Raw genomic sequence first — 14,645 nt, 5'->3', positions numbered from 1 at the left:
GGCCGGCGCGGCTATCGAATCGATAGCGTCGATCGATCGGTAAGGGTTTGCAAAGACGCGAGAGAGAATGCGATTCGTCCGTCGTCTGTTGGCAATTGTAATCAATGTTTTCGAAACGTTTGGCACGATTTCAACGAAGGAGTATATGTACATGTAGGAATTCGAGAAGGGAACAGGATCGGCCACGCGACGCAGATTCGTTTCAGCGAGGAGCAGAAACGCGTCGGATCGCTGCAGATTATCGACAGGTAGGTACTTGGCGGAGTCGTTAGAGATTCGGGTGGAACCGCGTACGCGTTTATCAGCGTTTGCCGACGACATGAAAGGGTTGACATAGCCGGGAGATCGCGTTATCGAGAAGTTGTAACAAAGGGTGAAGCGTAATCAGAAGTGGATCGGTGTGTTGGGTCAGGTGTGACAGTAGGTCGAGCTTGTATTAGGTCGGTAGGTCAAACAACGTGGGCGGCCACAAAACGGTTGAAGAAGGAAGGGGTCAGTTGCACGTCACCACATCGGATCCGCAATGCGGCGTTGTCGCGGAGATTGTTACCGTTTCGTTTTCTATTCGCACACCCTTGCGCTCCCTATATAGTTAACCACGCGTTTACCCACTCGGTACTACACACTTTACGCGGGCGTCTATTCCGTTGCTGTTCGCGTATACGCATGCGTTTAAGTGCGTTCTATGTATGTACCGATATGTAGATATATCGGCCACGAATCCATGCACGAGGGGTGCTCTTGCGAGTATCGTGCGCGATACTAAAACGCTATATTTATCCGGACCGAAACGCCTGCTCCCTTACGATAGTCGCAAGATTTAATCGCGACGGCGACGGCGACGGCGACGGCGACGGCGACGGCGACGGCGACGGCGACGAATCGATTCGTTTCCGACGAAGTGAGAAGAAAGAGTAGGACGGGTAGGGAAAGGATAGAAAAATTAGAGGAACAAAGGCACACGGCCCATTGTGGGTCACGGCGCGGCGGGCCCCCTCGTGGGCCGTGTAACAAAAGACAGTCGAGAGAGATGTAAATAATTCTAAGGGAGGCTCGATGCGACAAATGCGGCGAATGCGCTGAATGCGTTGAATGCGTTGAATGCGACGTGGGTAACGTCATGCGCTCTGAAAACAACCGCAACCCTGTGTCATGGGACGGCGAGAGGAGGGAACGGAGGGCAGGAAGACGGGGGTGGTAGGGTGAAGATGAAGGGTGCGCAGCCGCGGGCGTGCGCAAACAGTTCGGCCGAAACCGAAACCGAAACCGGAGGATTCGCGACGGAAGAGAAACGCGAAAGCACGCACGCTCCTGACCTATTGCCGAAAAGGAGGGAGTCGCGGTGTATCGAAGTTGTGCAGTGTTGCTTACCACGTAGGAGGCACAACACTCGCCGTCTCTGCAATAATAAGATCCTAATATTTTTACCAACTTTTCGTTTCGCGTTCCGGTGATTTGCATCCTTTTTTTTCCACCTTCGATATAATTCGTTGATTCGACGAAGCTCGTCCGATATCGGTGGAAACGGTGAATCGCGTAGATCGACCATGCGAAAGGAAGGTGTTTCGCTAGCAAGAGGCGACAGCTATTCAAAGTCGGAAGAAAAATTGTTAAGATAGTCCGCGTCGAATGCTTTTATACGATCGAGCACGTCGGTTGATGCTGGAACTGGCGCGGTATCCGGGCTTGCAGTTGCGACTGAAAATCAGATCGAGGAAGTCGAAGCCAAGATCGAGAGCTAAACCGAAATCGAAAAGGTTTCGATCAAAGTTGGAAACGGAAACGGAAGTGGAAGCAACGCGTTACCATCGACGCCAAACGCTGCGATCCGAATCGATGAAATTAATCGAATTGATGGAATCGATGGAAACGATGGAAACGATCGGAATCATAGAAATCATGGAAGTTACGGAAGCAACGTCGTTGTTAATCTAGCTAGCTGTTGAATTTCCTTCCTGTAAGCTAGTGAATCGGCGTGAATGGTGCTTCTCGTAAACTCAGTCGGTTAGTGGTTGATTAGTGGTGAAAATCGAGTCGGTGATCGTCTTTCCGTATCCCTCGAGTAGCAATCGTAGAGCACATATCGAAATTCATATCGACCACCGTTCGTCTCTATCTATCGTAACGAGTGGCATGTACTTTCTCGAAAGATTATTACCTCTTACGGTTTTTCATTAGCACCTCGATCGCAACCTCGATTATGCTACAAGATCTAGCGGAATAACCGTACAGGAACAACCATGTTTACGTTCTTTACTGTGGTGCCTAAATAAAACATAATAAGAGCAAAGAGAAACTAGTGCCTATAATATAAAACGTACGCGCAATAAATATAGGAAAATTTGAAAAAGTATCGGCTGACCGAAATTTAACGTTCTCTCTTTATCTTTGTCTCTCCTTCTTTCTGTGTTTCCTTTCGATCGTAGTTAAATATCTACGAAACGTGTGAATGCGAGCAGTTCGTTGACGAATTATGAGAGGCGATTGTGAGAAGCGACGATCGACAAAGTTCCCCATTTTCTTCGAGGACGAATCAGAGTCGTCTCGTATTTGATAGATCGATCGGATCCTTGCTGTGCGCTGCGCTGCGCTCGCTCGCGTCTCTCCACGATTCTTCTGCCTTCTCAAAGACGTTTCAAATCATCATCGTTCGACGATGTCTCGTTTAATGTTGTGCAATCTTGGTACCACGTCCACGGCAGGAAACGATACGAATAACAATGCGAATACGAACAGTAGTATGGAGGATGACGACTATTATCCGCTGCCCACTATTTATCGGTGAGTGAATTCTTTTCTTATCGACGCGACCCAACGCGGCGCGAAATCGAGATATGTAGACAGTTTTCTAAGACCGCGTACCGCGAAACACCTGTCTATCTGGGTCAAGCGTACGTCGATCGGACGATTTCTGATCGATCGATGCAGGTAAATATACCTATGCGGACAGTGGGACGAATATAAAAACGTACGATTTTCATCGGTTCGTGGTGGTAGAAGAGGAAAAAACGTTTGCGCGTTAATATCGAGCATTCGATCGATCCTGTCCTATTAATAGTCGGTGTATATTTTGTACGCGCAGCTGCCGTGCACCCATAGCGAGTCTGGATTGCATGGAAGAGTTCAACGGCGGTAGCGGTGGCGTTGTCGGTGGCGTCGGTGGCGGTGGTGGCGTCGGCGGTGGCGTCGTCGGTGGCGGCGGTGGTGTCGACGGCGGTGTACACTGCAGCAATACCGCTGGAACGAAGGAACAGCTACTGACTAACTGCATTGCCGCACAAGCGCAACGCTTACAGCATCCTTCGCCAGGTATTCGCTACCGCAACTTGGGCAAAAGCGGTCTACGTGTTTCCAATGTTGGATTAGGTACGCTGAATGTTTTCCCCCACTTTCGTAGAAACGAACAGAATCGCGGCTACCCATCCGTTTTATTCCATTTCAATGTATGCTTTAACTTACATTCATATTCACAGATAATACCATAGTTCGATCGACTATCAAAGAAACACATCCCTCTTCTATCTCTTTTCCTTCTTTATGTTTTCCTGTATCCTTCTGTGTCTCCTAAATATGTATATCTATACTCTTTTCAATATTTCTTCTTCTTCTTCTTCTTCTTCTTCTTTTCTTCGCATATTTAATGTTTGTCAATGCTTCTTTTCAACGATTTGTAAGCATGTAAGCTTCTCGTATGTGTTTTCATGGGAAAGGTTATAGGATAGACGAGGGCAACCGGTAAACGAAAGGTAACGAAAGGCAAAATGTGTCTAGCAATGGCTCGTTAAAGTATGAAACAAAGGAACACATCGAGAAATTACTAATTAATCGTTGACGAAAGGTAAGCGTTAGTAATAAGATTCCGATAGCGGTCGTCCTAGTCCTACGCGGAGGCGGTAGGTGAAGGAAAATGCAATGTCGTTATAGCATAGGAAAGGAAAGGAAAGGAAAGGAAAGGAAAGGAAAAGAAAGAAAGAGTAAACGTGTCGTGAAACCGAAGGAAGACGAGTAAGCTAACGGAGTTGCTTTATTACACGCGTAGGTACGTGGACGACTTTTGGCATAGGAGGATGCGGTAACGAAGAAGCTGCCGAAGCTGTGGTCGCGCTTGCCTACGATAGTGGGATAAATGTGTTCGACTTGAGCGAAGCCCACAGCGGTCACAGAGCAGAGATTCAATTCGGACGAATTTTGTTGCGACGAGCTTGGAATCGCTCCAGTTACGTCGTTACCACCAAGATATACTGGAATACCAAGTAAAAACGATTGCATCGTAAATTTCTTAATAATAGGTAAATTCGATACGCGTACTAAGAAAATCTTAAAACACAGGGCGGAGGGTCGTGGATTGTCACGAAAACACATTATCGAATCGGTCCAAGCATCTTTGGTCAGATTACAATTATCCTACATCGACATCGTAATGATTCATAAAGTTGATCCTATGTGTCCGATGGAAGGTTTGTTCTCGATTAAACATTCTCGTTTGATACATGCATCATCGGCTGTGTTTGTATTATCCTGTTGGGATTTCTTTCAGAGATAGTACGCGCTATGAATTATGTGATAAGCAAGGGATGGGTTATGTACTGGGGAACGTCTCGTTGGACACCGGTGGAGATCATGGAAGCTTACACGAATTGTCGTCAATTCAATTGCGTCACACCGATCGTGGAACAAGCCGAGTATCATCTGTTTTATAGAGAAAAACCAGAACTTTATATGCCGGAATTGTACAACAAGATTGGTAACTCATTCGAATCTGTTTCCCATTGATGGCCCGATGCACTTTGCTTTCTTAAAACATGAATTTCTTTCTTTCAGGGGTTGGACTGATGGCGTGGTCCACGGTCACCATTGGAATGGTTTCCGCGAAACCGGAAGACTATGGAGTTTCTTTTTTATCGAGATCTTCCTATAAGGTAACGTGAACAAAATGCGCGAAGAATACGGGAAATAAAATTGTTTTCTTCTTCTTCTTCTTCTCTCTCTCTCTCTCTCTCTCTCTCTCTCTCTCTTGATGATATATTGACGGTTCAAAGGTAGAAAGACGAGTTTATCCCGGACGATTAACGATTGCAACGTTTACGATTTCAGAATAAGTATTCGTCGTTCAGTTGGACAGAGGACGAAACGCAATCTTTGTACAAAGAGGTGCGTACTTGAGTTGACAAAGGTAAAGGTTCCTTTTGTCTGTACTTAAGATGAATGGGATCATTTCGGTGTTTCTTTACCCGGTGTTTCAGCAGGAATACGGCTGGAAAGAGAAGTCTGGCGACGAGGAGACACGGAAATATTCCGACAAATTACGGGACGTGTGTGCACTGGCCGAACGACTCGGTTGCTCGTTCGGCCAGTTGGCCATCGCGTGGTCCTTAAAGAATGAAAGTGTTCAGTGCCTTCTTCTCGGTGCATCAAACATAGACCAACTGTACGAGAGTCTTCAGAGTTTACAGGTAATCTCTCCTCTAGGAGACTTCTCCTAGGTACACTTTGAAATTTTACATATTCTTCTAGCTTATTCCAAAATTGAATGCCAACATAATGAGCGAAATCGAAAGGATTCTGGACAACAAACCAGCCCGACCTCCTATGATCTCAACCCTGGCGCTTAGATGACAATCAATTTGCCCCCACGGAAGCGGTGGGGGCTCTCTGGAGGATGGAGCCAGCCCGAAAAGCGAGGCTGCGAACAGTCAGGATCAAGAACAGACCAAGGAGCTGACTGGGAAACTACCATTTTGCGAGATACAATGAAACTGCATTCACACGTTTCCATACGTCTATATGCATATTTTCATGTTGCTCTGAATCGAACTGGATGAAAAAAACAACAAACAGCCGATCCGTTCGATATACGTACTTGTACTATAAAGCAAATCGATCCGAGCCAAGTCGGGTCAAGCCCGAAAGAAACTTTCGAAAATCCACGCGATCGACTTGCGTGTCGCGCCACGCCGCGAATACACCACTTATATTCGCATTAATCAATCGACAATACTTACGGTTACGTTAACGGTTACAATTGCGATTACGACTCGCGACGATTTTCACATACGACTTACGAGACTCCGTGACTTTCGACTTACACAACACGTTTACGATTTCGACTTACGACTTACGATTTATAATTACCATTACGATCACGATAAATACTTATTAATAACGGTTATTAGTAGATTAATTCCGCATACGATTATCAGTTTCTACAATAATACAGTCATGAAATTTGTTCGCGATCTCAGTGATACGAACGGAAAAGAGATTTGAAAGCGATTCGGGAATTGCCACGTTAATTATTATTATTATCGTTGCAAAATGATACGACGAATCGAGATTTTCTATGAATCCAAAAAGCCGAATATTTATCCACGAATTCACTGTACAAAGTGTTCATTGACGGTAGATAGAAGATATCGTAGCATCTTTATTACAATTCTGTAAAGCGCGAGTACTATTGCAAATAATTTTTTCAGCTTTGAAAAATTCATTCGCACCGTTTGATTGTCCGTTCGATCGATGAACGGCACACAATTGCACATTACACTGGCATACATATCGCGTGAATGAAGTACATTGCTTAAGACGGGCATAAAACGGATTCGAATCGATGAGAGAAACCGTTCAACATCGAGGATCGTTACGGGAGTGTAATTTTGCCGCGCAAACACTTACATACACCCGTACTTGTTAACAAATTGAATTCGAGTATCGCGCGATTGCTCGTTTCCCGTTGTACAGAGAGCATATTTCTTCGGCCCTTTCCTCGTTAATGCAAAGGAGCGTTGTCTAAGATGGATAGCTAACCGATTAGCCGATTGGCTGATTCGACGTGGTGAAATAGCTGGTTAGCTAACCGGACAGCTAGCTATGTTAGACAGGTAAAAAGTACGTAGGCGGATAGACGCGTAAATAGGTAGATGTACGTAGTTGCGGTAAATAGTTAGACGATTATGTACATATATAGATAGATGAAAAGTACCGAGAGCACGAACGGGGTAGGATCACGCGGAACAAAGGATTCCGCTTTTCACTTTCCACTTTCCACGCATTTCGTACGAATCGGATGGATCCGTAACTCGAGCGAAAAGCTGTCTCGACACTATCAAGTCGACTCTTTGAATCCAAACCGTCCGTACAGCGTGGCGTGTAACGCCGCGTGAAATCGATCGATGAAAACCGCACCGTTGCTGAAAAAAATTCGATTTTTCGATAACAGCAACCAAGCGAAGACACAGGATGGTCGGAGAGAGATGCGAAACAAGAGAAAGAGGGAAGATACTTTCGATCAAGAAGAAAGTTACAGACAGCCATCGCATATTAACTTGTAACAAAATAAGTAAGACGAGGAGGGATCATTGATTCTTCAACGACCCTGATTACAATACTAATTCTTGCCATCCCCTGAACGTTTGGCATTTTTTTAAATCGATTTCAATAGCCAATCGATCAACTATCATCAACAGCAAATGCCGTCACTCGTCACCAAGTGCCGATCGCGTTACCTACGTCGATTAAGCTAATTGCTCGAAAATTTTTTCTGATGTTAATAATCGATGGTATTGTACGAAAAACGCAAATTTTTATCGAAGTAACATTAATTCGATAAGTACCGTATTTACCGTGACACTCGAACGAGCGAACGAACGGCTAGCAAAGCTTTACGATCGAACCGATTACAAGATATGTAGATATATTCAACTGCCACACACGGTCAAGCGTTTCGTCCTTTCGTCCTTTCTGTTTCAGACCAGCTGGTGCAAAGTTATCTTTAACGGTATACGAAATGTCTCGACTCGTGTTTTATTTCACGCGCAAACACTTCACGCAAGATGATAATGATAATTGTAAGTGCTTTCAAGACAACAGCGAAATCTCAACTTTGTAAAACGATCGAGTCGATGGAGGAGCAGTTCGGAGAATCGAGAAAATCGAAAAGTCTCGCGATACTGTTAAAGAATTTTAATCGTTCGGTAAATAAAGAAAGTTAGAGCTCGTGTATTACGTAGAGCGAAATGGAAAAGAGTTGAAGGAGAAATGCTGTCCGGGGCGCGACGTTATCTCGTCAGGATCGAAGATAGAGAGAGTGTAATCGAACTACTCGAGAATGATTCGTGATTTTATTTTTAAAAAAAAGGAGTCGAATCTAAAAATCTTGAACGGCGAGATAGGACCTTTTTTTCATTTCCGGCCACTGTAAATTTCGTCAAGCCAATTATCGGCTATCTTATCTAACGATTGAACTTGTACGCATTAGCCATTGTCGCTTACACGACCAATCGTTATCGTACAAGCACGTTTACGTGAAAATATCTAAAAGAATGGTGTTAATCGCGATACGATCGATCGAGCCGGCCTCAGTCGAGTTTCGATCTGACCTTCGCGCGTCCAATTGACTTAATCGGCCATTGTGTCGCAAACGATAAGTGATTAGCTTAAGCACCGCGCAAACGAGAACATAATTCAAGTAAATTTCAAACTCTAATATACCCATCTTAAGAAATTTCATCCACTGTGAATCGTGATACGCGAACGAACGTATTTACAATTAACAACTTTACAATTTACAATTTGCAATTTACCTACCATTTACAATTTACAGCGGTCAGGTATACGGGCAAACGCGATCACTCGTCAACGACACGTAATTACACGTACCTACCTCGCTTCCACGTTACACGATACCAGCTAATCAGATTTGACAGAAATAAAAGTATTTAATACAAGTAGCCTGTTTTATACGTGGAGGCGTGTTTATTCAACCTTTCTCCTGAAACGCTGTGAAAAAATCGCTCGAATCCAACGGACCGATATACAATTTGTTGATCTTGTTGTTGTTGCTGCTGCTGTTCTTATCGTTAATCCGGTGCTCGATCGCGTTGCCCACGTTTCTTCGATCCGCTTCCCATCGGCTACTTTCTTTTCTCTGACTTTCGAAAGAAAATCAAACAGATCGACGACGTCTATGTCGACGTTGAACGAGTCAAGTTGATGTTCAGAGAAACGCGACGCGAAAAAGAGATGCTATTAGAGTAACAACATTTTTAAAGTCTTTCGAAAACTTGTACCAACTCTGTAAGCAATATATTAAATACTTATTAGGGGGACTATTTTGAGGGTATTCAATAAAAAAAGAAAAGAAGAGGCGTGTCATCTTATAGCTCGTTCTTTATGCCTCCCAAATACTTTGTTGTTCTATCGTTTAGTTTTCCATCGTAGACGCTTTCCTCTTTCTCTTTTTCGCTATAAACGGCTGTATAACAGCCAACGCTTGCGTTTTTAATTTCCTCCTTACTCGAAATATTTTTTCGACCAGCAATATTCCAACTTTTCATTCGCAATAGCGAACAATCGAGTATTTTTTATAGAATTTCAAGCAAAATTGATGCAATCAATTTCCATTCTCGTCGATTTCCATTTTCTATTCTTTCTAACAAACTAAGTACTTTTTACTTTCGACTCGTCAAAATAAATTATTCTCTATTCAAAAAGTTTGAATATGCGTGAAAATCTTGATTCCTTCCTTCGATCCTGTGTTCGGTTTACCTTTTCAAGTAGATGAGTTAACGAGCGTACAACTGTTACATACCTATACTTATCGTGACAATGAAACAATGTGAGAATAGAAAAAGAGTAAACGAATGAGATAGAGATACAGCGAAAGATTATGTACTTTGATAACGTGCAAATGATTCTCGTTTAGGTTGACGAGCGATTCGATACCGTATAAAACAGGTGAAACGGCAATCGTGTTAGATTACCCCGGCATTATGTCAAGTACTTATATAAATAAGTATTTAGGTACTTACGTGCGAGCGTAACGAGATAAAAGACCGAAGAAACTAATTGTTCGTTTCGTTAATCGCACATCGGTAAATTAACAGGGTAAAATACATTCATTTCTACAAGAATGGCGAACACCAAGAATATCGTGTACAACAACAGACAGATTAATCCCACTTTTTTGTTCAATTTGAAGCCGAAAAGGGCTATGACCACGTAGAGTGCGATTATGCAAATCACGATTGAAAGTACGCTGTAGGACAGAGCTCCTGAAACGATTTCCACGTCGTTCCCAGACATCAGACACTTTATCGTCCATGGTAGACCCAGACATAGCAAGATGTCGAGAATATTTGCCCCCAATGTATTGCTCATCGCCATGTTTCCGTCACCTAAGGGGACAACAAAAATATCGTTCAACGATCGATAGCGCCGGATTACTTCCGCGCCAGTGAATCCTCGGCCAACTGTAAAGGGGAAAATAGAGAAAAAAAAGAAGCACCGCTTCCCTGCTTACCCTGTCTTGCTAAAATGACAATGGAGGCCATCTCCGGTATATTTCCTCCGGCAGCTAAAAACGTGATGCCCATTATGGAATCTGGGATCCCTGCGGTGTCACCGACCACGGTCATCATCCAAGAGACAAAATAGGAAGATATCCCGATCCAAATCACGCACATGACGAACGTCAGCGGATACCATTTCATCAACCGTTCTGTTCTGCAATCCGGTATCGTCGCGAACAGCACAAATTTCAACGGCCAACAGAAGAGGAACCAACATTTCTTGATCAGAGATCGTTCCTTCGGCCAAACGAACGGACTTGCTGCGAATAAACCAAGACGCGTTCATCCCATTCTTCGAGGATGACCTAAATGAAATATAATACCTGCTTTCGAAGGTTCCACCAATTTCTCCAGAGATGCTCCTCCGTTTTCCGCTTCGTTGCCTCCGTCTTTACGCTTTTCCGGATGATTTACGACCGAATCGTTCTGCGATTTGTACGATCCATCGGGAGTCGAGTTGTTATCGTCAATGTTGAAACCTAATCAATCATTAAGCGGGCTCCTCTTACTCGCTTTTCTTTCGATTCGAAACGGGAGATATGCATATATGTAAAAGTTATACTTCATGTACCTACTTACGCTTCTTTTTGGAAGTGGAACAAGAGGTTTCGCGGTAACAACCTAGGATACTTTTACCGGCAAACAGCAATATTAGATAGGCGAAGAATAATACTAGCAAGCTCACGGCTTCGTACCAAACTATCCGTTGATCCCACATTATTAATACCAGCGTTCCGACAGATATCACGTACATCGCGCAATCCCGTGTCAATACGCGCCATTCCAAGGAGATTGCCTATGAACGGGGTGACATCATTAAGCAAAACGGAAAAATACTTAATTAAAGCGAAATATGTTTATCGTCCTTTATCGGACGAAAATAGCATCGTTAAGAAAAAGATAATCGTTTGATCAATATGCAGTTAATAAAATGATGGAGCTCGGCTTAACTTGGCTTACTGTGAATTATTGTTAAGCCGGATTGCAAAATTCGTTTGAGCAAGATACCAAGAAGAATTCGGGGTATCGTATACTTACACAGAGAGCCGTCAACGCTCCGCAAGCAGGGGTTGCGAAAGTATCGAATACCGCGCTACCGACCACGGTCCCTGCCCCCAGATCCGATTCCGTCAGGAACGTTCCAACCACGTTCACGAACATTTCCGGAAAAGAGCTGGCCATCGCGAGAAATGTCGCACCAGCGACGTCGGTGCTTATGTTCATGGTGGTACAGATAAGTTCGACAGACGGTAACAGGTAACCGTGGCAAATAAATGCCGTCAAGACGAAACAATAGAATCCAAAGAACGCGTGTAACACCACTGCCCCTTGTCGACGTTGCTCGTCCGTGAACCAATCCGCGGGAAAATCATGAATCGAACGATCCGTGCAATTTTCATTTTCCTCGGTTGAATATGTTCTCTGTTCCCCTTTGTCCAACGGTTCCTTCTTTACTTCCCATATTTCTTCCGATTTTCCAAATGCCGCACGAACCGTCTGCGACAAATCGTCCAGAGACGATGACCCTACAACGAAACCTTTTCCACCTCTTTATCGAATAAACGAAAATTACCGAGCGAAAAAAAATATAATACAGAGTGCTTCCGAAATCGTGATACAAGCAAACTGAACGCGTCTTCTCCTGGAAAGGAAAGACGTTACCGATTTCTACCTTGTTTCGCATTTCCAACAATCTTGCTTATATCACGATAATAGAAACAATGAAAATTACTAAAAGGAAAATGAACACACTCGTCACTCGTATCGGCACGTATCGTTCAAATTGCCGGCCAAGTAATAGCACTCACCGTTTTCAATAAACGCGTAAGTAGCCGGGAAACATATTGATAACGCAACGATACACGCGCAACTTTTAAAGAACTGTATATTCATTTCGCGGTTCGCTATTTCAATTATATGAATTATAGTCGGTCGAACGAGAATGTTCGACACAGCTTTTGTTACACTAAACTACTTTTTCAGAAACAGCTTACGTATTTATGGTACATTTAACTGATTACGCTCCCTTCCAAACGGCCATCCATGTGTCGTTATTATCTATTTGACCATCGTCGACGTTGTCGTCGTTGTCGATAACAATAACGAGATTTGATTTTAAAACCGGTCGTTTGCAAAACATTTAACAAACCGAACTGGAATCAGCTTTTTCATTTTGATGAGCGAGTCGTTACGCGCTCATTATTATTCTTCCACGTCCGGCTGCTTGCATTTTCTTTTCTTTCAATTTCTTCGTTCAATATCAGGATTTCATTGATCGTGAGATCTTAAAAGAGGTAGATTGTATGAAAAATGAAACTACATTCGATTGTATATGGAATGGTTGTATATTTTCCTCGTTTCGTGCTTACTCGTTTGTTTGCAGCACGAATTATTATCAAGAATTATAACATCGTTTCTCTTTTCTGTTGCATCCTCGCAATGTACATTCGTTGATCGCATTTTTCCAAACGATTTGAAAGAAAAAACAATTCATACAAGCAATTCACACATCATACATACGTACATACCCACATTACATGTATATTACATATATGTAACGATACGACCGCATCGTTTAACATTTCTTTAACGTTTAATTTACAAGTATAAAAACATGTCTGTAATATTCGTACATTCTTGTAACATGATATAATCCGGTTACACAAATCTCGTAAGACGCGTACGGTTATCATCGCGTGTCAAGTAACGAGATCATGTACCGTTTGAAGATTCGCGATCCCACGCACTTGCGTTGATTTGCTACTTTACTACATCCTTTTTCGACGATTTGCTTCTACCATAAAACGCGTCTAAGAACAGCCCGGCAAACACTATGAACGTGCCCAGCCACTGTTTGAACGTCAAAGTATTACCAAAGATCAGTATCGAACCTAAGACAGTGAAAAACTTTCTGGTCGTCGTTATAATGGAACACGGTAACGGGCCGAATTCTGTAACGGTCAGAAATATGAAATATTGTCCGAGCGCTCCCGTTATAGAAAAGGTAACTATGTGCCATACGGTGGAAGGATATCTATGTAAAAACTGGATGAATTGAAAAAGTTCTCCGGAAGCTAGGATGACGATTCCGCTGAACAATACGGACCAAAAGTTCATGTTCAACATCATGTGTCCAGACTTGGAACTGTGCTCTGCTTTCATTCTTTCCTGTACGGCGCTAGTTAAACCGTCCATTGTCAGGGATAATAACAGCAACAGTTCTCCAAATGTTGTTTGACTCTCTGTTTGCTTCTTAGATGGATTGACATCTTTGTACATGAATAAAGCTACTCCAATGACGACTAAGAACACAAACAAGTATTTCCTAACTGGATATACCTGCAAAGAAATTGGACAAATTGTTACAAATTATATTTCCTCTATAGCTGTAACAAACGAAACATACATAGAATCTTTGTAGTCATTGGGTTAATAGTTCCAGCTTCTGTTGATCAATGTTCTTTGGTGGAAAAACAAGTTAATACAGGATTAAGGAAATTTTCATCGCAGGAAATCCTTAGATCAAAATGAAGAGAATGAAGGATGTGTTAGTGAGAAATATGCAACATTTTCGAGAAGAGCAAGAGAAGAAGGGGTTGAAAACAATGGAAACAAAGAAGGAAATAAAGGAGACACAAGCGATACCTTATTTCCTAATAGTACTCCGAGTATCATCACGGGAATCGGTTTACCGGCTTTTCCGATTACTTGGGTTGGATAACTAACAAATTGCAAGGCCATAGTACTGCACACCATCGCGAGTAAATATGTGAGGGAAGATGTCACATAATACGATTGCGGAGTAGTGTCTTCGCCCTGTTTCAACACCGTAAGTAAAGTAGTCTTGGCGAATAAATAATTAATTAAACATTGGAAGAAAACTAGAGAGAACATATAGGTGAATTTTTCACCGTCATCTCCATACTGTCCTCGAGTAATTTTTTCTTGCAACATGCCAAAGTAGAAGTAACATACGAAAATACCGACAGCACAAAACAACAGTTTGAAACGTCTCGAGGAAGTCATTATAATTGTACACGCGTCTACGCGTACTCCGAACTGGCCACGAGTTTCCTTCGTCTAGCGATATTGCTACGGTCATAGGCCAATATCACGATAAACAGAAAAATATTTTAGACATCCTATGCAAGTGACAGACACATGGTACGTGGCATTTAACGATAGGTTATGTATCGCGCGACGGCGAATCACGCATATCCACATCGAACAGATGTAAAAGATCGAGCCTCCATAGATGGCAGCATCTCCCGATGATCTTTACTTTCTCTGTTGTTCAGT

General features: G+C 43.0%; 3 protein-coding genes across 7 annotated transcripts; 1 reads left to right on the top strand and 2 right to left on the bottom strand.

Moving 5' to 3' along the window:
• Positions 1 to 54: 54 nt before the first annotated feature.
• Positions 55 to 8,726, top strand: LOC114873628 (voltage-gated potassium channel subunit beta-2). Of its 4 annotated transcripts, none has more exons than XM_029182156.2 (9): positions 55 to 248; positions 3,083 to 3,366; positions 4,040 to 4,253; positions 4,330 to 4,457; positions 4,538 to 4,744; positions 4,822 to 4,919; positions 5,095 to 5,151; positions 5,244 to 5,453; positions 5,515 to 8,726. In XM_029182156.2, exons 2-9 carry the CDS (start codon positions 3,114 to 3,116, stop codon positions 5,614 to 5,616), a joined length of 1,269 nt encoding a protein of 422 aa, XP_029037989.1. In that variant the 5' UTR covers positions 55 to 248; positions 3,083 to 3,113; the 3' UTR covers positions 5,617 to 8,726. The 4 variants fall into 4 exon arrangements, with proteins under 4 accessions (XP_029037989.1, XP_029037988.1, XP_029037987.1 ...); XM_029182155.2 differs by lacking the exon at positions 55 to 248 and adding an exon at positions 859 to 2,781 and having other exon boundaries at positions 3,083 to 3,309; XM_029182154.2 differs by lacking the exon at positions 55 to 248 and adding an exon at positions 859 to 2,781 and having other exon boundaries at positions 5,247 to 5,453.
• A 421-nt stretch (positions 8,727 to 9,147) lies between these two features.
• On the bottom strand, positions 9,148 to 12,609 carry LOC114873625 (sodium/potassium/calcium exchanger 3-like). Of its 2 annotated transcripts, none has more exons than XM_029182147.2 (6): positions 12,155 to 12,609; positions 11,385 to 11,884; positions 10,926 to 11,142; positions 10,670 to 10,825; positions 10,298 to 10,606; positions 9,148 to 10,172 (listed from the first exon to the last, which is right to left on the bottom strand). In XM_029182147.2, exons 1-6 carry the CDS (start codon positions 12,237 to 12,239, stop codon positions 9,856 to 9,858), a joined length of 1,584 nt encoding a protein of 527 aa, XP_029037980.2. In that variant the 5' UTR covers positions 12,240 to 12,609; the 3' UTR covers positions 9,148 to 9,855. The 2 variants fall into 2 exon arrangements, with proteins under 2 accessions (XP_029037980.2, XP_029037981.2); XM_029182148.2 differs by having other exon boundaries at positions 11,385 to 11,872; positions 12,155 to 12,436.
• A 63-nt stretch (positions 12,610 to 12,672) lies between these two features.
• On the bottom strand, positions 12,673 to 14,535 carry LOC114873586 (solute carrier family 35 member B1). The gene is made up of 2 exons (XM_029182059.2): positions 13,992 to 14,535; positions 12,673 to 13,685 (listed from the first exon to the last, which is right to left on the bottom strand). The coding sequence occupies exons 1-2, from the start codon at positions 14,370 to 14,372 to the stop codon at positions 13,107 to 13,109; spliced, it is 960 nt and encodes a 319-aa protein (XP_029037892.1). The 5' UTR covers positions 14,373 to 14,535; the 3' UTR covers positions 12,673 to 13,106.
• Between the last annotated feature and the right edge of the window lie 110 nt (positions 14,536 to 14,645).

This window comes from Osmia bicornis, chromosome 13 (assembly GCF_907164935.1).
Source record: "Osmia bicornis bicornis chromosome 13, iOsmBic2.1, whole genome shotgun sequence".
Classification (NCBI taxonomy): Eukaryota; Metazoa; Arthropoda; class Insecta; order Hymenoptera; family Megachilidae; genus Osmia; species Osmia bicornis.
This window is presented reverse-complemented; position numbering and strand designations above follow the sequence as displayed.